The sequence below is a fragment of the Diabrotica virgifera genome, chromosome 5, assembly GCF_917563875.1.
Source record: "Diabrotica virgifera virgifera chromosome 5, PGI_DIABVI_V3a".
In the NCBI taxonomy this organism is placed as follows: domain Eukaryota; kingdom Metazoa; phylum Arthropoda; class Insecta; order Coleoptera; family Chrysomelidae; genus Diabrotica; species Diabrotica virgifera.
This window is the reverse complement of record NC_065447.1, coordinates 17,944,170-17,966,674: the sequence shown is the minus strand read 5'-3', so window position 1 is coordinate 17,966,674 and position 22,505 is coordinate 17,944,170. Positions and strand designations below refer to the sequence as shown.

The 22,505-nt window shown below is 32.8% G+C and overlaps 1 protein-coding gene across 1 annotated transcript in view; it reads right to left on the bottom strand.

Annotated features, from left to right (window-relative positions):
* LOC114332584 (serine-protein kinase ATM-like) overlaps positions 1 to 22,505 on the bottom strand; it is a 144,589-nt gene that overhangs the window by 110,276 nt on the left and 11,808 nt on the right. Inside the window, exons 8-14 of the mRNA XM_028282413.2 lie at positions 19,509 to 19,745; positions 15,258 to 16,090; positions 12,817 to 12,986; positions 10,953 to 11,097; positions 10,182 to 10,327; positions 8,460 to 8,660; positions 5,896 to 6,070 (exon numbers count right to left, since the gene is read on the bottom strand). Of these exons, the coding sequence (XP_028138214.2) occupies positions 5,896 to 6,070; positions 8,460 to 8,660; positions 10,182 to 10,327; positions 10,953 to 11,097; positions 12,817 to 12,986; positions 15,258 to 16,090; positions 19,509 to 19,745 (1,907 nt within the window). The remainder of the gene's footprint in view (positions 1 to 5,895; positions 6,071 to 8,459; positions 8,661 to 10,181; positions 10,328 to 10,952; positions 11,098 to 12,816; positions 12,987 to 15,257; positions 16,091 to 19,508; positions 19,746 to 22,505) is intronic.

The following is a 22,505-nucleotide window of genomic DNA, read 5'->3' as shown; positions in this document are numbered from 1 at the left end:
CCGCCACCATCTGCATCATATTTATTTAAATTTAAAAATATAGGTGGTACCAAAAATAATAAAAATAACTGTAGGTGGTACATCACTCAAAAAGGTTGAGAACCGCTGCGATATGTTATTGACTTACTAATCGTGGTATTTTCTTTCTATTGACTTCCTCTTTCAGTATGGGTAACCACATCCTACTGCATTCTACCGAGGAATTTGCGACACAATTGGTTTCATTTAGCATAATTAGAGCCGCTTCTTTGATTTTTCTCTTTTTACTATCTGATTCTTTCAGGATATACTTGAATCTCTTCACTGAACTCTATGTTCATTATCCCATGTGTGTTGACATATTTGAGATCTATCAAATTCTCTATTTTTAATATAAGACTGATGTTCACTTATTCTAACGTTTAATGGTCTTGATGTTTCACCTAAATAAAATTGTTCGCATTCACAAGGTATTTTATAAATGCAATTCTTTGTTCTTTCTTGTTCATTGTTAGGTTTAGTTTTAGGGATCCTACAAAATTCACAAGAAATAATACGAGGAAAATAACAATACCATATATAAAAGGACTATCCGAGAAACTTAAAACAATAGGAAATAAATTCAACATTTCAACAACATTCAAAACAGCAAACACATTGAGATCTATTCTATCTAAAACTAAGCCTAACAATGAACAAGAAAGAACAAAGAATTGCATTTATAAAATACCTTGTGAATGCGAACAATTTTATTTAGGTGAAACATTAGGTGAAACGATTAGTAAGTCAATAACATATCGAGTTAGTACAAATTTTATATTTTAGTATTACTTATTGTATATCTATGTATTATTAATATTATTTATAATTTAAACATATTAAAGTCAGAATTTGGTATTAGTTTTTTGAAGGTAAATTAAATGTAAGACCAAATACTTACGATGTCGGGATAGTATCACGAGGTTTTTTCCTGGTTTTCCCTCGTGATATACTATGGAATCTCTAACGCGAGAATTTTACTGTCATCGTTGCATTTGGTTGTCTTTTTAAAGACAGATTACATGCTATGATTTTTTTGCGACGGATATTCTTGAGTTGTGATTGATTTCATGTAATCGAATGAACTATCTTTTAGTAAAGTCGTCCCAGGAACGCAACTCATAAATATTGGCGATATCATTTTAAAGTCTTCTACTTTAAAATGTATAATATACGTGTGAATTGCCGATATAAATGAGTCAGATTAAATAAATTATTAGAAGAATTTTTTTACTTAGCAACAACATTTTTGTTTATTTTAATAGTATTTTGTATTTTGACAACGAAACCCGATTTGGGCTTCGAAACGTTAATAAATTCATTTCTTAGTAAAATTGTGGCTTATTTCCCATAGAAAATACTTAATTATAAAAACGCCACAAGGAAATAGCTTCAGAACAACATATAATTAGAGGACCTAAATACCATTTACTTCGCCTTATACTTCAAGGAATACTGAAGGGAAAGAGATGTAGAGGTCGAAAGAAGCTATCATGACCGTAATATTAGACAATAATGTGGTCCACAATAAAATAATTAACCAATACAGAAGTAAAAACTTCGAGATGTATTCTGGTATAAAATCGTTTATTTAAAACTATAGAATGTCATGGACTGCAAAACGTTTTCGTTCTATACAGAACATCTTAAGTGCCTAGAATGAAGTATTTCCACGTTAGTTTAAAGCAAAAGGTTAAAATTGTGACTGTTAAAATGAAAAATGTGGGAATACTTACATCCTGCCGAGTAGTTTGAAACTAGCACACTGTAAATAGTGTTAACCTCATCGTATATGGTTTACATAATATAATATATTAAAATTTTATGACTACAAGTCGATGTTGATAGATAAAGTGGAACACATGCTAAAAGGGTGCCATGGTTCCCTGCTCGAAGATGCTAGGTACTTGCCAATTCAATGGGCACAGACCAACTGAGAAATTAGGAAGTGGATATACAATTTGACAAGAGTGACATGACATGACAAGATAAAGCCAATTTTTGGTTAAAGTTTCATTTGATTCTGCATTTTTTAATAAAATGCAAAGGTTTGTCTGCAAAAATAATTTAAATTATTTGAATAATAAAATCTACTGTAAAGTTTAAATTAGCAACTCTCTATTCCAGAATAACTTATAGATTCATTAAATTTAATGCAGATATTTTCCCATTGATTTTTTATTATTTTTTTTTTAATAAAATAATTATTTCGCGCAGCAGCCGATATAGAAAGCTTTCAGGAAATTGTTAACATGATGACAGCCAACGTCTGAATATGGACACGGCACCTAAAGAAAATAGTTTAATAGTCAAGGCGAATACTTTGAAAAACAATCAAGCTAATTTTTCCCAAAAATACTGTTCTCTTTATTATTTGTGCAAAACTTTTAGTATAGTTTGTGTACTTACTAGAAAATAATGTTGACTTACCGTTGAGTACACACTACAGTACTCGGGACATGAAAAACAAGGTCAATATGGAGTTGCTTTCATAATTATGGGAAAAATAAAAAATAACATTATGCAATTTAAACCAATAAATGAACGTATGGCTTACCTGAGAATTAACGCCAAACCATTTAATATATCAATCATAAACGTATATGCCCCAACTGAAAGTGCTACTGCGGAGGAAAAAGACAAATTGTATGAGGAACTCGAACGAGAAATGGAGAAGTTACCTAGAGAAGACACAATACTGGTAATGGGAGATTTTAATGCCCAAATAGGTAAGGAAGACTACATTAACCAAGTAGCAGGTAAGCACACAATACACGAAAAAACTAACGACAATGGCCAACGATTATGTAATCTAGCATCTAGTACCAATATGATTATCGTTAGTACAAAATTCGAACATCCCAAATACCATAAAGTGACGTGGATTTCCCCAGACCAAAAAACATGGTCACAAATAGACCATATTCTGATTACAAGAAGGAAGCAAACATCGGTAACAGACGTGAGGTCCTACAGAGGTGCACATGCAGACACAGACCATTTTATGGTGACTGCAAAAGTAAGACAAAAAGTCAAAAGAACACTAAAAAACACGACAACAAAAAATAAATGGCACGTAGAAAAACTGAATACTCCAGACATAAGGATTAAATATGCTGATGACATGAACAAAAAACTGAAGGAACAATCTAAACCTACAAAGGATATAGAAACAGAATGGAGAAATATAAAAAAATGTATAAATGAAACAGCGGAAGTACACGTAGGGATAAAAAGAAACAAAAAAAGACAAGAATGGTATAATGAAGAATGCCATAAAATGTTAAAAAAGAAGGTAGAAATGAGACAAATGTGGATCAGAACAAATAGACAGGATTATAGGGAAGAATACAATATAATAAGGCATGCATGTAAGAAAAAAATAAGGAAAATTAGACGTGAGTGGTTGGATGATAAGATAAAAGAAATAGAAAAAGAGAGTAAGAACAGAAACACAAAAGAATTCTATAAGAAAATTAGTGAGCAGAACAAAACGTTTAAAGGAAAGATAAAAAGCATAAAAGATAAAAATGGAAAAGTATCAGAAAACGATGAAGAGTATAAAGAAATTTGGACTAACTATTTTAAAGAATTATTAACAGAACAACAAGATCAAGACCTAAATGAAAACAGAGGAGAAGAGACAATGATGTTAGGAAACCAGCTACAAATACCAACAAAAGAGGAAGTTGAGGAAATTATTAATAGCAGCCGTAATGGTAAAGCCTCAGGATCGGACTGTATCAATATGGAGCTTATAAAATATGGTGGTGAAGAATTAAAAGATAGATTATACAATTTAATAAAAGACATATGGGACGAAGAAAAAATGCCGGAAGAATGGTACAAAGGACAAATTATCACGATTCATAAAAAAGGAGATCAACAGATGTGTAAAAACTACAGAGGACTGACGCTATTAAACACAGCATATAAAATCATGTCCGCCTTAATACAACGAAGACTGACCGAAGCTACCACGAATATCATAGGACACTATCAATGCGGATTTGTTAAGGGAAAGTCTACAACAGATGCCATACATACAGTTAAACAAATTATGGAAAAAGCTCATGGATATAAAATAGAAATTGAACTGCTTTTTATAGATTTTCGACAAGCATTTGATACAATAAATAGATCAAAACTAATGGTAGCTCTGAAAGAAATGGGAATACAACATAAATTAAGAAGATTAATACAAATGACAATGAGTAGAACTGTAGTTAGTATAAAAACTCAAGTAGGCGACACAGAAGAATTTGTCATCAATAAAGGGGTGAGACAAGGAGATTCATTATCAGCAACTCTGTTTAATCTTGCCCTAGAATACGTCGTCAGGAAGATCAACAAAGGCACCCTCCGAACGAGAGAAGGACAAATAATAGCATACGCTGATGATATTGTGCTAATAACAAAAAATAGAAAAACAATGGAACGAATGTTAAACGAAATGGTAACAGAAGGAAAAGTAATGGGATTAAAAATAAACCAAGAGAAAACCAAAATAATGAGATTTGACAAAAACTTTGAAAACAGAAAGGTTAGAGTAGGAGAATACACTTTTGAAGAAGTCGAAAAATTTAAATATTTAGGAATATTAATAACAAACAATGGAGAAAGAGAAACCGAAATCAAAGAAAGGATTATTACAGCAAATAAGAGCTTCCATGCAAATAAAAAATTACTTAAAAATAAGTTATTGAGTAAGAAATCAAAAATGAAAGTATACAAAACAATAATTCGACCGACGATGATGTATGCAGCCGAAACTCTTAGCATGACAAAAAAACAAGAGGAAAACCTTAGAATACAAGAAAGAAAAATACTAAGAGCAATATTAGGACCAATAAAAATAAATGACAATGAATTTAGACAAAGAACGAACCTTGAGTTACTGGAAGAAATTGAGGAGGATATAGTATGTAAAATAAAACAGCAAAGAGCAAAATGGCTAGGACACATATGGAGATCCGGATCAACTACGACGATATACTCAATATTGGAATGGACACCAGCTGGCAAAAGAAGACGTGGAAGACCAAGATCTACATGGTTACAAGAAGTAGTAAGTGATCTCAACAATGCGGGCATACGACATTGGAAAGGGAAAACCAGAGACAGGAAAGAGTGGAGAAAAATAACAGAGAAAATTAAATAACGAACATGAGGACTGATCTACCTCAAAACATAGATCTAGAGAGCGTAAGCGGCGTAACCCCTAAAGGGGTGTTTAGCCACTAGATATATAATATAATATATTAAAATTTTATGACTACAAGTCGATGTTGATAGATAAAGTGGAACACATGCTAAAAGGGTGCCATGGTTCCCTGCTCGAAGATGCTAGGTACTTGCCAATTCAATGGGCACAGACCAACTGAGAAATTAGGAAGTGGATATACAATTTGACAAGAGTGACATGACATGACAAGATAAAGCCAATTTTTGGTTAAAGTTTCATTTGATTCTGCATTTTTTAATAAAATGCAAAGGTTTGTCTGCAAAAATAATTTAAATTATTTGAATAATAAAATCTACTGTAAAGTTTAAATTAGCAACTCTCTATTCCAGAATAACTTATAGATTCATTAAATTTAATGCAGATATTTTCCCATTGATTTTTTATTATTTTTTTTTTAATAAAATAATTATTTCGCGCAGCAGCCGATATAGAAAGCTTTCAGGAAATTGTTAACATGATGACAGCCAACGTCTGAATATGGACACGGCACCTAAAGAAAATAGTTTAATAGTCAAGGCGAATACTTTGAAAAACAATCAAGCTAATTTTTCCCAAAAATACTGTTCTTTTTATTATTTGTGCAAAACTTTTAGTATAGTTTGTGTACTTACTAGAAAATAATGTTGACTTACCGATATTTTTAGTATATGCTATTTTCATCAGCGAATATATACTTTCTTCTATCCAATTATCACAGTTTGTTGCTATTTCTCCAAAAGTAAGTAGTACGCTAGCTGTTCTAGAGATGACTTCGTCTACTCTTCTTTCATTTGTCGTTATTTCGTCTATGTTAAAGACAGATACACTCTAAATGGACAAAAAAAAGATTGTTAGTTTCTGAAAAGCAATAACAAGTATGTAAGGACTTTTGGACAAATGAAATCTTACTTCTATATTATACACACTCAATTAATTTAATAATATTTGACTATACTCGAAATTCACAGACTTCATAAAGGTTTTCGACGAGAAACGAGTGCAGTTCAATGGTGGTGTGTAAATTTATTATGATTAAAAATGTTATTCTAATGACTTATACGCAAAAAAATTATGCAATATATTTTTGAGTTACTTTAGAATCTTTAATGGCAATATTTGCAATATTAATCGTATTCTAAAATGACTAGAGGAAGGTTCCTATACACAATTTCATACAGTGCGGTGGAATAAGTGTTGCCCCCCCCCCTGTTAACTTGTTTATTTTAAGAATATAAGCAAAACGCTCGGACAGGTCTATTTTTAAACTAATCATAGTATATCATAGCATCAACGTTTCAAACTTTACGAGATCCCTCTTCAGGTGACAGGCATAACTTTGATTCTTTTAAATAGTAAAGTCCATCAATTTAACAGCTTTTAAAATACTGATTTCAAAAATGTATAATACTTTAATCCTTTTTGAGATCGCACGCCCAAAATTTCGGTCGAACTCTTTTTAAACGCATTTATTTTTTTCGAATTCTGAGAAAACTAATAAGTATTTTTGAAAAATTTTAACGCAGAATGAAAGATTAGATTATTACCGAGGGCTGACAGTCCCTTAAAATAAACAAAAAGTTTCTTTTGAATGATATATTTGAAATTAAAAATCACACTAATTTTTCTCTTTTTTCCACCACTGTGACTTATTAAAATAAACATTATAGGTCTGGATCCCGCGTATGAAAAAAAAGTTGATTAATAGCAAGCTGAAAATTTGTTAATAGCTTAAGGGTGTCTAGTCGGATAAACTTTAATATATGCGAACACTGGAACAGGGGCAGTTTTAATTGTGGAACAGGTTAAAAATTTGGAACGGCCAGACCACGAAAACGGCACATTTATTTTGTCCGACAGAATAGACTTAAACTCTCAAGCAAAAATCAGACTGCTATTTATCACCTGTCATAATTCTTGTCACTTGACATATTCTACATGTTCCACTCATTAAAACGCCCATTTGGTGATAAATAACAGTCTGATTTTTGCATGAGAGTTTAATCTCTGTTCGGAGAGTTTAAGTCTATTCTGTCGGACAAAATAAATGTGCCGTTTTCGTGGCAAATTCCGTTGGCCGTTCCAAATTTTTAACCTGTTCCACAATTAAAACTGCCCCTGTTCCAGTGTTCGCATATATCAAAGTTTATCCGACTAGACACCCTTAAGCTACTAACAAATTTTCAGCTTGCTATTAATCAACTTTTTTTCATACGCGGGATCCAGACCTATTATAGGAGTTCTCAGGGACTTTGGACCATCGAGAATACTATTATATTTCATTCTGCGTTTAAATTTTTCAAAAATATTTATTAGTTTTTTCAGGATTCGAAAAAAATGATTGCATTTAGAAAGAATCGACTGAAATGTTGCGCCTACGCTCTTAAACAGGATTAAAGTATTATACATTTTTGAACTCAGTATTTTAAGAGTTTTTAAATGAGGTGTCACATGATGTACTTTCCCATTTAAAAAAATCAAAGTTATGGCTGTCACCTGAAGGGGGATCGCGTAAAGTTCGAAACGTTGATGCTATAATATACTATGGTTAGTTTAAAAATCGACTTGCCCGAGCGTTTTGCTTATATTCTTAAAATAAACAAGTTAACAGGGGGGGCTACACTTATTCCACCGCACTGTATATAAAAGTCAAAATTTTCATCCTAATAAAAATATTTAAAAATATTTTTAAAAGATATTTAATTGAAAACTTATTGGACCATTTTCCTGGTAACACCTCCATGGCTTCTAAAAATTGCAAGCCAGATGGATGATGAAGCGAAGAAGACAAGAGGGAATCCTAGAACTTGCAATTCACGACACGTCGCAATTTCATATATGTATCTGTATTTTTTCATCGTTTTATTTTCACTAAAAGTCGATCATAAAAACGTTTAATTATTTTAACTATTTAATTATTGCTGTAAACAAAGTGGTCGAATTTAAACTTAGTAGTTTGTTAAACGCAAATTGTGAAATAAAAGTGTTTGTATATACATGCAGTATTAGTGCAGTGAACAGTGTACACGTGAAATGATCTGGAGCTCACTAGACTGAGATCCCGGACGATCTGATGAACACTTCAGAGAGTAAGTCGAAAGCTCGGTGTACTTGAATTCAACACGGTTTTACACGGAAACCGGGGAATTTATATAAATATAACTATATTTGATGATACCAATGACATTCTTCTTCCAATTTATTTGAAACAACAACTTACCATTTCGTAGACTTTCACAAATATTTCTTCTTGTCTGTGGATGTCTTCAATATTGCTAGTATCGGAGTTCTTGTTGTAGTAAGTGACCAAGACATCGATTGACTTCAATCGCACTTCCTGGTAATCACTTATCAAAAAATCCGGGACGAACCGGATTATTTCGGTACCTTCCCACTTTGTGAAAGTGCTGCACGGATCCAGCTAAACATAAAACATTAAGTCAGTAATATGGTTTTTTCTCAGAATTACATCATAAATATATTCCCATAACCCATTGTTCCATAACTTAAAATATGACATATCATACAAATCAGTTAAAACCTGCGAAAACGTCTAATTAAATATGGCAAGAGCGCATATGAGGTGTCACTTAACCCCTAAACGTGCACACTCGAGTTAACTCGAGTACACTAAACTGTCCAAATTGTGCACACTCGAGATAATTCGAGCGGCGTTGTATTTTATGTTGTATTTTCACACTCGATTGCAATCGAGAATTGAAAATAGCAATGTGAAAGCAACAAAAATATATCCTTTTTCTACTTATCACTTACGACTGATCTCTTCCTTATGCGCCACTTTCCGACAAATGTGCATATTCATATTCTAATGCGCTCATTTTTCAATATATATTTTACTAAAATATAATAAAATGATAATAGGTTTGTTCTAACACAACCAAAAACGATCATGTAACGATCACGCTCCTGCGCAGTAAACAAAATACGATCCAACAAAAAGATGATCGTTGATCGCATCGTTCTTCAGAATGTTCCAACAAAAATATTGTTATCGTCCAGTGACAGTTTCGTGACGTTCATTTCAGTAATATAATAAACGCAAGTACTGGTTGGGCTAATCTGCGCACTAGGATCACCTTTTTCTTTAAAAACAAATTGTTTTGTTTTGGCTGGTCTTAAAAAAAAACTGTGCATTAAGGGGTTAAAACTACAACGGGCTTCTTTTACGTCAAACAGAGATGTACAGATATTAAAAATACAATTTTCGAATAAAACCCATTACTCTAGTAAAATTTATTAAATATTTCGTACTTAATACTGCACAAACAACTATTTTTGAGAAACTCTCATAAATGAGTGGGGGGGGGGGGTTGTATATTTGAAATCAGGATTTTCAAGCACACTTTTGTGAATTTTCTTTGAAACTACGGTACAATTATTTTATTTTTAAATTAAATAAACATATGAAGTACCATTCAAAGAATATAAAAAAAATTCAAGGCAAAATATTAAAAAATAAGCCAACGGCGGCTAACTTTTACAGATTGCTCCAAAAAAATGGATTTTGCGGTGGACATTTAAACTCTTTACTTTGCAAAAGCTTTGTTAGTTGCTCCACGTAACACTGTCTTTTAAAAAAGCAGTTTCGAGAAAAACGTACTTAAAATTTTGAAAACTTTTTATTTCAATAACTTTTTTTGTCTGTCAAATCGTGAAGTGATGCACACCGGAATATGTTTTTGAATCGCGGAACAATCTACATAAGAGGGATATAGGGATATTCAACATGCTGTATCTCCGGTAATTTTGCTCCAATCAATATGAATTTTTTAGCGAGTATTCAATCAAGTTAGGCACTTTCATTTAAAATAAAAAAATAGAAAATTTCATAATTTTCAAACCACCCCCTCCTTAAAAAAGCTGATATTGTGTTTATCTAATATTTACTCGCACCAATATTACCAAACAAAAATTTAATTACCTCACACAGTTTTTGTAGACAATTGAGTAGAGCCAACTTCACACTAGGCCCATATCTTTTGATGTTGTCATAAAAAGGTTTCAGCAGCATCACAGATAAATTTTTGAATTCCATATTTCTACATTTAGCTATGTGGGGAAACATACCTTAAACCAAAAAAAAAAACGTTAAAATCGAAAGTAACAAACTAATTTAATCAGAATTGCACTGAGTCTTATTTTTTAATCACATCGAACGTAAAAAAATGAATTTGATCTATTTTGAAATAAATAAAATGGGGCAAATCCCCAGAAGCACCCAAAAAAAAGTTTTTCGAATTTTTTAAGGTGGCGCACCTTACGGAAAAATCTGAAAAAATTAGAAATATAGTTTTCCATAAAATACAGACAATAAAAAAATTAGACCTGCAGCCATCTCAAAAAAATATACTCTTTTTTATTAAATAAAATTTAATAAATAATAAATATTAATTTTTATAAAATTAGACGTTTTGTAAAAGCCTCAACTATGCCTGTGAATTTTTTGATATCTTAAAATTGATTGCATCCCACCCAAAAAAATAAAAACGAAAAAAAGACGTTTTGGGTGGGGAGAGGGAGGGGAGGAGGGATACAATTGCGCTGAGTATTATTTTATAATCACATACATAGATTGAAGAATATAAAAAAATGAAAAAAAAAATGGAATTCTGGGAGTGGGGGTATTTTGCCTATCTTAACGGAGGGTATCCTTTATACATAATTAATTTAAGTATAAAATTTAAATACATACCATGTAACATATGTAGTATATCTTCTGCCTTATCCTGATATCTCTCCATGCACAACTCTTGAATGCACTGTAAGACGTTTTCGAGAATATTGTCAGTCAAAACTCCTGGTTGGGATAATGTTACCGTTTTGAGAAACGACATACACTGAAAATATAATACTTTTTTAATAGATCGTTTGTTTAATAATATATTTTTAGTCAATTACGATTTAAAAAGATACGCCTGTTAACAACAAAATGTGTTCTGAAGCATTTTTCTTGTGGTACTTTACATTTCAAACGATATCTTACACTGTGCGCCAGAGAAAACGGGCTACCCACAAAATGGGTCATTTTTGATGTCACGAATTTTCTACGCCTGTCGTCCGATTTAAGTGATTTTTTTATTATGTGATAGCCTTATTCTTTAACAATATCGCTGTAATAATTTGTTGCTAGATAGGTAAATTGTTATTGTATATCGGGTGTACCAAACAAACTGTGTTTTTTCTCAAAGTTCACCACACCCTGTGGATTATTCTAGCATTTATAAATACTGAATTTAAACCCCAACTATTGCCTAAGGTTTTCTTAACATTCTGCTTTTTGATTCATTCGCTTATGTTGGATAATAAAAAAGTTAGGTACTTTAACAACTAGCCATGTTCTTTATCAATACAGGGTGTTTCTAAATAACTGCGACAAGCTTTAAGGGGTTATTCTGCATGAAAAAATAATGACCGTTTGATTTATAAACATATGTCCGCAAATGCTTCGTTTTCGAGATACGGGATGTTGAATTTTTTCTTACAAACTGATGATTTATTTATTGCTCTAAAATCGGTTGAGATATGCAAATGAAATTTGGTAGGTTTTAAGAGTATTGCGCATTTTTTGACATGCGACTAATAATTTTATATTCACCATTGGCGTACATATAATTGCACTGGCATTGCATTGGCGGGTAATATGACCCGAATGCGAACCAATTGAGAATATAAAATTCTTAGTTGCATGTCAAAAAAATGCGCAATAACTATCTCTTTAAACCTACCAAATTTCATTTGCATATCTCAACAGGTTTTAGAGCAATAAATAAGTCGTCAGTTTGTAAGAAAAAATTCAACCTCCCGTATCTCGAAAACGAAGCATTTGCGGACATATGCTTATATAGCAAACGGTCATTATTTTTCATGCAGAATTTCCCCTTAAAGTTTGTCGCACTTATTTAGAAACACCCTGTATTGATGAAGAACATGGCTAGTTGTTAAAGTGCCTAACTTTTTTATTATCCAGCATAAGCGCATGAATAAAAAAAACAGAATGTTAAGAAAACCTGAGGCTATAGTTGGGTTTTAATTACAGTATTTTATAAATGCTAGAACATTCCATAGGGTGTGGTGAACTTTAAGAAAAAAACACAGTTTGATTGGTAAACCCGGTATATATTGACAATTTACCGCGACATGTTGACAATTTACAGTGTGAAATTCACACTGGGAGTGCAGTACGGTTAAGATAGGAATGCGCATTCAGTGTTGTCACAGTTCCTGTGCGACGCTCTTGAGAGAGCAATCAACAACTGGTGAAGACTGACAACCCTGTGCGTTTATTCCTCATTAGAAATGTATTGCCCTATCTTAGCCGTACTGCACTCTCGGTGTGAATTTCTCTCTAGTAACAATATTATTACAGCGATATTGTTAAAGAATAAGGCTATAACATCTTAAAAAAATCACTTAAATCAGACAACAGGTTTAGGAAATTCGAGACATCAAAAATGACCCATTTTGTGGATTTTCTCTGACGGGAGGTGTAGTTGACCCCATTGTCATTAAAAAATGTTGGGCTGATTATTACCCTAGCTAAGGGGTGAAATTCTTACCAATTTGTAATCATCGTCGTTATTGTTGCTGTAATTAGGCACTGCTAATACTTCCAACACGTTCTTTTGATTTGTGCTTAGAACGTTTCCACAAAGGCATCCAAAACTTGACAAAGCTTGAAGAATACATATCTTCAACTTTGGAAGCAATGTGGAACTTCTATTTTGATCTATAAACAAAAAAAAATGCATTAAATTTAGGGTCCTTTCCTTATCTCTTGTCAAAAGAAGTATCTCTTTTTTTACATTCACCATTATTCAATTTTATATTCACCATTGGCGCGCGTACCGGTAATGGTCTGAAATTTTTTAAAGAAAAAATAGTACGCCACTGAGATATTTCAAATTAAAAATGATTCTTGAAATTATCATTAAATTTGTGGCAAAAAATCTATCTTCGCTTTTTTTCATGCGACGCTTCGTTTTTATGCAAAAAATAAAACATCTTAATACTTACAAAGTATTTGACGAAGTTTCTATATGAATGTGTAAAAACTTATTTCAAATACTTTGTAAGCGTTAAGATGTTTTATTTTTGCATGAAAAGGAAGCGTCGTATAAAAAATAGATTGGGAAGATATATTGTTTGTCAGAAATTGGACGAGAAATTCAAAAATAAGTTTTAATTTGAAATATCTGAGGCGTACTATTTTTTTCTTTAAACAATTTCAGACCATTACCCGTACGCGCGCCAATGGTGAAAATAAAATTCTTAATTATAGGTATGTCAAAAAATGCGCAATAACTACGTCTTAAAACCCACCAAATTTTATTTGCATACCTTCACCGGTTTTAGAGCAATAAATAAATCATCAGTTTGTAAGAAAAAATTTAACATCTCGGAAACGAAGCATTTGCGGACATATGTTTGTTATGGCGAGCACGCCACTGTGTGCGTTTTTATTCCAATATCTAGTCTACATCGGAGATGAGAAACACCCACGCTGATAATTTCGAGGTGTCAATATGTGCCAGGACTATGAAAGATTTTAAGAAATAGTTTGTATTTATTATTTTAGTATCTTTTGTACCCGAAGCTGTTAACAACTCAATAAACTTGTGCATTTCCTTCGAGTTTCGTTACTGAATTCTCCAACGAACACTCATCATTTTATACAGAATAAAAGTAGCGCAGTCAGTAGAATTTCCAATTAGAAAAAGTAAAGCCTTTTTTTTAATCGATTTTAATCGTTAATTGGGAAATTGGAGAATTAGTGACTTAGTATTTGAGTTCCGAGTGTAAGGCCACGAGGAAGGAAAACTGAATGAACCCGTAAGCAACTTTGAAGAATTCCAAGTGTAAGGCCACTTGTTGTGTAAAGCCACAAAATAATTTGGAAGTTCTGGGGAGGCGCAACTAGCAACTTCGTGAAATCTTCTCAACCACCAGCTTCAGTGAAAAGCCACTCGACCCTGGAAACGGTGAAGCATTTCCACAACAAGCAACAACATCCCGGCTACCATACCGACTACATACAGTTTAGAATTTCGACCAGTTCCAGTGTAAAGCCACTTGATCCTGAAGGTACAACGTTCTCCACTCGCTCTCTACCCGTTCCAGTGTAAATCCACTTGATCTGAGACGCTGCAACGTTTTCGACCCGTTCCGGTGTACAGCCACGTTCTCACGGAAGTACTTGAGGTTATTTGAAAATTTCATTTCAATAATGTAAAACCATTTTATGATGCGATTAACTAAACGAAGTTGAAGTGTAACACGGCAAGTAGCAGATATGAAGTTTCATTATGCATATTATAAACAGATTTTAATCAATAACTGCAACATATTATAATTCGATTACCTTGTGGTACACTTCATCTACGGCCTTCTCATAACAACAAAAATAGAATGAGTTATTGCCGGTTGGTTTCTTTGTTTCATGTGGCCCTACCTGCCCTGTGCGGAGCATGTCCAGCGAGGCTCTACACTACAAGCCAAAACTTCGAAGCTGCAAAAGAAGGCCTTCTTGGACACCTCAGCTTCGGTCTTCAGGAGGAAGGTGTTATGGCGAGCACGCCACTGTGTGTGTTTTTATTCCACTATCTAGTCTACATCGGAGATGAGAAACACCCACGCTGATAATTTTGAGGTGTCAATGATATGTGCCAGGACTATGAAAGATTTTAAGAAATAGTTTGTATTCATTATTTTAGTATCGTTTTGTACCCTAAGATGTTAACAACTCAATAAACTTGTGCATTTCCTTCGAGTTTCGTTACTTAATTCTCCAACGAACACACATCATTTTATACAGAATAAAAGTTGTTTATCAAGCAAACTTTCATTATTTTTTCATGTAGAATTACCCCTTAAAGTTTGGTGTGTACTTCCCCACTGACCCTGTATAAATACCCTATACAGGGATTAATAAATACAAAGAGATACAAGATATTCGATAAAAATTATTTAGATATTAGTTTTAGATAAAAAACAGACTTACCGATTTGTAGGCGATTTAAAACGTCAAAAAGCTTTTTTAACAACTGAAACGGAAACAATTCCTTGAGATTATCCATTGTCCACTTAGCAACATCCAATGAAAATAAGTCATTCAGAATATTAACGCAATCTATAAGTCTTTTGATTTCTCTCTCGCTTTTATACTCAGTCAAATTGAATTCCGTAAGAGTATCAGCTTCGAAAAGTCCTTTTATCATTTCAAACCAGCAACTTTTACTATCTTCTTCGGACATTATCTGGTACTCCGTCACACAGCTAGCAATATTCACCAAGAGCGCGATTTTACTTAGCAAAACTTCTACACTGTCATTATCTGTTACAAAATTTGAAGCCATTGTAGCTAGCAGCGTAACACATTCTCGCTGTATATCTGGGGAAGCTTTAACATCCGTAGTTTGGATGCTACTTGTTAATGTCAATGTTTCCTCGTCCAACAACGACTTAAAATAAATTTCTTTTAATCTGTCATACTCGTCTACTGCTTCACTTTTTGGTTGTTGGTCTTTGGATTGCCACTGTTTTAAAATCAGTCTTACTAGGAATGCGGCGGTATCTTTACTGCGAAGATAGTGACATCCTGTGTGAGTCTGGGGTTTTAGTACGCTTCTTATTATACACTCTTTCTTCTGCAGATCGTTGTTCAGGATCATGTGATGTAAGCCAGCGTTGTACGTTCTGATGCTCTGTAGTGATAAGTTGATGACGTCAGATTGGTATGTTGGAAGAATGTCATCGAAGTCTACTATTCCTCTGCCGATTAATTCTTCTAAGAGGGCTTCGGTGGCGTCTTTGTGTTGGTTTAAGCCAAATGCCCTAAAACAGATAAACAAGATATAGTAGTGTCCCCATATCCGTTGTATTGATATCCGCGATTTCAATTACCCGCGGTATCTCACGTCAATTAAGATGTATATGCGTGTTTTACTGACTATAATAAAGCATTCGACAAAGTACGGCATGAACAATTAGTGCATGTCCTGGACTTGTGTAGGAGTCTTTGGAGAGAACATAGGTTAAAAAGAAACGGAGAGTAAAAAAATTACCCGTGTTGAGCTGCCCCCCCCCCCCACTTGCAAAAATTAAAAAACAAATAGCCCTGATTTATGAGCTATTTATGAGCTCTCATATTCCGCAAACTAAAAATTTTGAGCTCGTTCCACTGAGCAGGAATTTAATACCCTATTGTGGGGGGGGGGGCTGAGTCAGCCCCCCCACTACTTAAAAATAGGAATATTGAATCGGTTTTTGCGGCAGAATTACGAGCTATTTATGAGCTCTTGAAATTATATAGTTTCGATTTTTGAGCTCATCCCCTTCACCCCCAAACAACCCTTTAATTGATTTAACTTAAGAGAAAGATGCTGAGAAAACTTAAAATATATCGTATTGCGAATATAATTCCTATAGCTTATATACTCTAAGAATAAACTATTAAATCAAGAGCATTTCGATTATTGAGCTACAACCCCTTCGCCAGAAAACCACCCTATCTTCCCGGCTTAAGAGAAAGTTGTACTTAAAATGCGTTAAACTAATTATTTGGCGACTACATATCATTTAATAATTTATAAGCTTCCACATTACGCGCATTTAGATCAGTAAATTGCAATTTATTTTGTATAGTGCAGTCACTGAAGGTAAAAATCAACGATTACCTTCAATTTCGGTGAACCTTCATCGATTTTCACAAAAAGTGGTCAGTGGTTAGAGGATACGTCAAGAAACAAAGGTGACATGGTACCACCTTGCGCCTTTACCCTGAGGGTGGATACCGCCCCTTCTCGGTGGTGAAAATTATTTTATAAAAAATAACTGCACAAATCAATAAAAGAACAAATTAAAAGCAAAATTTATTATATAAAGTTAATAAATAAGTCAATACTTTTTAAGTTATTAAAGATCAAAGATTTTAATTATTTGTGAAAAAAATGCATGTTTTGAAGAGGTTTTTTGTAAATCACTGAAAAACTGTGTAAAGTTTTTACAAAAAAGTTAATAGTAGTTTAATTCGTATAGCTTATATTCTAAGAATAAACTCTAAAATCACGCGTCTTTCGATTATTGAACTACAACCCCTTCGCAAGAAAACCATCCCATATTCCCGGCTTAAGAGAGGGTTGTACTTAAAATAATTTAAATTAATTATTTGTCGACTATATATTGTTTAATAATTTATGAGCTCGCAAAATATACGCATCTCAATTACTGAATTGCCATTTTCTTTCTATAGTGCAGTCACTGAAGGTAAAAATCAACTATGACCTTCGATTTCGGTAAATCTCCATTCATTTTCACGAAAATTGGTGAGCGGATTTTGATACTATCAACTTTTTCTGGATCTTATTTTTCATAGGTATTTCTAAGTACTTTGACAAGTATTTAGTACCTAAGTGTTATAAAATGCATCTCTTTCCCGTTATTTAAGCTTGAACCCTTAGATTTAAACAGTCGCGGAAAAAAATATACATTTAATTACCAATAACTTACTTTAAATTAACATTAAAGGGTTTTTCAAGTAAGCAATTTATTATATTTTTTATTAGCTTCAATTTTAGTGATGAAAACTTTTTTGTAAAAACTTACAGTTTTTGATTCATTTATGAAAAATCGCTCTAAAGCATGCATTTTCTTTCCGAAAATTAAAATATTTGATCTTTAATAACTCAAAAAGTATTGATTTATTTGAATTTTATTTGAATCACATTATATAACAAATTTTGCTTACAATTTGTCCCTCTCTCGATTTGTGGGGTTATTTTTAATAAAGTAATTTTCACTCCCGAGAAGGGCTGACATATACCCTAGGCTAAAACCCCAAGTTGTTATTGTCAATCCGTGAAAATAAATGGAGATTTACCGAAATCGAAGGTAATAGTTGATTTTTACCTTCAGTGACTGCACTATAGAAAGAAAATGGCAATTCAATAATTGAGATGCGTATATTTTGCAAGCTCATAAATTATTAAACGATATGTAGTCGCCAGATAATTAATTTAAATTATTTTAAGAACAACTCTCTCTTAAGCCGGGAATATGGGGTCGTTTTCTTGCGAAGGGGTTGTAGCTCTATAATCGAAAGACGCGTGATTTAAGAGTTTATTCTTAGAATATAAGCTATACGAATTAAACTACTATTAACTTTTTTGTAAAAACTTAAAGTTTTTTAGTGATTTACAAAAAACCTTTTCAAAACATGCATTTTTTTCACAAATAATTAAAATCTTTGATCTTTAATAACTTAAAAAGTATTGACTTATTTTATTAACTTTATATAATAAATTTTGCTTTTAGTTTGTTCTTTTATTGATTTGTGCATTTATTTTTTATAAAATAATTTTCACCCCCGAGAAGGGGCGGTATCCACCCTCAGGGTAAAGGCGCAAGGTGGTACCATGTCACCTTTGTTTCTTGACTTATCCTCTAACCACTGATCAATTTTCGTGAAAATCGATGAAGGTTCACCGAAATTGAAGGTAATCGTTGATTTTTACCTTCAGTGACTGCACTATACAAAATAAATTGTAATTTACTGATCTAAATGCGCGTAATTTGGAAGCTTATAAATTATTAAATGATATGTAGTCGCCAAATAATTAGTTTAATGCATTTTAAGTACAACTTTCTCTTAAGCCGGGAAGATAGGGTGGTTTTCTTGCGAAGGGGTTGTAGCTCAATAATCGAAATGCTCTTGATTTAATAGTTTATTCTTAGAGTATATAAGCTATATGAATTATATCCGCAATACGATATATTTTAAGTTTTCTCAGCATCTTTCTCTTAAGTTAAATCAATTAAAGGGTTGTTTGGGGGTGAAGGGGATGAGCCCAAAAATCGAAAGTATATAATTTCAAGAGCTCATAAATAGCTCGTAATTCTGCCGCAAAAACCGATTCAATATTCCTATTTTTAAGTAGTGGGGGGGGGGGGGGGTGCTGACTCAGGGTATACACTAGGGTATTAAATTCCTGCTCAGTGGAACGAGCTCAAAATTTTTAGTTTGCGGAATATGAGAGCTCATAAATAGCTCATAAATCAGGGCTATTTGTTTTTTAATTTTTGCAAGTGGGGGGGGGGGGGGCAGCTCAACACGGGTAAAAAAATTAAAGGAATAAAAATTTTAACATTACACCGAGAACCAAAAATTAAGAAAAAATACACAAATAAATCTTTTATAATTTTCGTCTAGATCAAAGGATTTTTGAACAATTACGGTTAAAATATTAAAACATACCTAGTAGTATTTTCTCCGATAATCTTCCACAACTTTGTTAATTTCTCTTGGTGGAATCCTACTTCCAAACTATTTTCCATGTGCAGCATTGTCGATAAACAATAATAGACATTTTCAACGATGTCATGTTCATTCTTTTCAATTTGAATCGAAGATAATATTTCTAGGAGAGCAACATAGTCATCTATTTCTATAACACTGGGATGAATTTGGATCAAGCACCTTACAAGATGTATCCTAAAAAATTAAAAATAAATAAATTCGAAAAAACATATGTATGAAGCAACAAGAAGTTAGGAGACTTCTCTTCAATAGCGAAGGTGAACCGTAGATCCATGAGCGCGAATGATATTTTGATACCCTCTAGATTGTAGATGCTGGTTAGACTGATCTCTAATAACCATATTCATTCTTGACTTAAAAAATTAGCTTAATGACATGTAAGCCTAAAGATCTCTCACCAGTACCTTAGAAACACACTTTTGATATTCTTTTATATAGCGTACTTTCAATGTATAAATAAAGTGCGATATGCTGATGATACAGTCATTCTGGCAGAAAATGCTGAAGCACTGCAATGCCTAATGGACCGAGTAACGACAGCCTGTAGAGAAATTGGAATGAAATTGAATTCAAAAATAATTGTCATCTTCTTCTTTAAGTTCCATCTTCTATTGAAGGTTGGAAATCATCATGGCAATGCGGACCCTGTTGACTGCCGCTCTAAATATCTCTGCACTACTGCATTCGAACCATTCCCGTAAGTTCTTAAGCCAGGATGTTCTTCGTCTTCCCACATTTCGCTTTCCTCGGATTTTGCCTTGCATAATAAGTTGTAATAATGAGTATTTTTGCCCTCTCATCACATGTCCCAAGTACTGAAGTTTTCGTCTTTTGATAGTTAGTATTATTTCCGGTTGATTTCCTATCCTTCTAGTTACTTCCACATTCGACATTCTTTGAATCCATGATATTCGTAGGATTCTTCTGTAACACCAAAATTCAAAGGCGGCCAACTTATTCAAATGGACTTGTTTCAACGTCCACGCTTCCAAGCCATAAAGAAGAGTAGAGAACACGTAACATCGAAGCATCCTTAGGCGTAGTTCTAACCTTATATCCCGACAACAAAGAAACTTTTTACGTTTAATGAATGATGCACATGCTATTTCAATACGTGTCTTAATAATCTTTGGTTTGGTCTACATTTGATGTTATCCATGTTTCTAAGTATTTGTAGTTATCCACACTCTCAATCACAGTATCTTCAATAGTTAATTGGATGTTTACGTGTTATGTTATGTTGTGTCAATAGTTAATTGTCATCAGCAAGTACCAAAACAGAAGAGTAAAGGTCAATGTTGACAGAACAGATCTGGAAAGAGTAATAAGAATAATGTACCTTGGAAGTAATCTTGATGAAACGTGGGACCACTCACTAGAGATAACATGTCTGGAATAGGCACATACAGTGTTTTACAAAAGGCAAAAAGTTCTATGCAACCGCCAGCTGGGTATCTCATTGAGAACTAGAACACTTAAGTGCTATGTTTTCTCCACCTTGCTCTAAGGTGTTGAAGACAATGAAAGAAGCAACACAAAAAAAGAATGTGTGTGTACTTTGTACGCACGTAAGAAGTTATACTTCTATTATATGATTTCAACGAAATCAAGTAAACAGTTTATTTATATTTTATGTAAATATTAAACTAATTTTAATACTTACTACTTTCCAAAATTTTTTATTAAAACAATACCAAAAATTAAAAAAATTAAAGAATAAAACACACGCAAACACATTAAAAAATGAAACAAAGAAATGATTTCTGAACAATAATTGTTGGCAAAAATTTTAACTAAATACGTATTTTCTGAAAAAAAAAATATAATAAATATACTTACAATCATAAAATGTATACAAAAAATAAAAATATGAATTGGGGATCGAACCTGCGTATACGCTGTGAGCTCGTACGTAGAGGGGATATTTACAAATTCGCGAGCGCCAGTAGTGGCAAGTCTGTAAACGTTTACCGGAAATTTGACATAAATGTCAAAGTGATTAATTTAAAATTAAAATTAAAATCATTAATTATAAAAAATATTAGTTGGTCAAAGCTGTGGTATATATTTTTACCTTAAATACCTTACGTTTTAAATGCTGAATTTAAGTTTTTTTAATGTTCTGTAATATGTAATTATAAATTAATCTGCGCCATCTACACGACAATTGTGAAAGTATCCGAAGTAAGAAATTCATATTTTATCAATAGAACGTCAAAATGATTAGCAAAATCTTAAAAAAATCGATTACAATTTAATTACTTTTTGCGTTGTAAATATTAAGCGATAACAATTAAATAATAAATTTAAAAATTACCAGTGAAAGTTGAATTAGTTATCCGCCAGGAGCGACACCAGCGAAGCTCAGAGCGTATATCAGGTTGTTACATTTTGAAATCAACGCACACATAATTTAACCACTTAGACATATTAGTGATGTGGAAAGATACACCAAGTGAAAGTTTAAAACTTTTTTGACAGTCTTAGTATCAAATTAGTTTGATTTTTGTGGAATTAAAATATTAAAATACAACAAAACATAGACTAAAAAATCAATATATTAGATGAAGATTGGTAGAAATTTTGTTGGTAATCAAATTATGTAAATCAAAGCATTACCAGCAAGCTAGGTACATTTTACATTTTCCAAATAGGTATGTAATTCTTTATTACAATACTGAAACATTTACAATTACGTACCTGTTGCTTTTAAAACTATTTAAAAAGTCACTACAATTATAAACTTTCTTTTGTCTTTGTCCTCACAACAATAAAAACTAATATACACAACATTTGTTTACCTATAACTTCCATATTGAACAATTATTGACAGGTCATTTTAATACCCAATCAGAGCCCGTATAACGTTTGAGCTGCGCCCAGGACCAAGACTTTTGATGAATTCGCGCACATATAAATTCACTCCCAAACGCG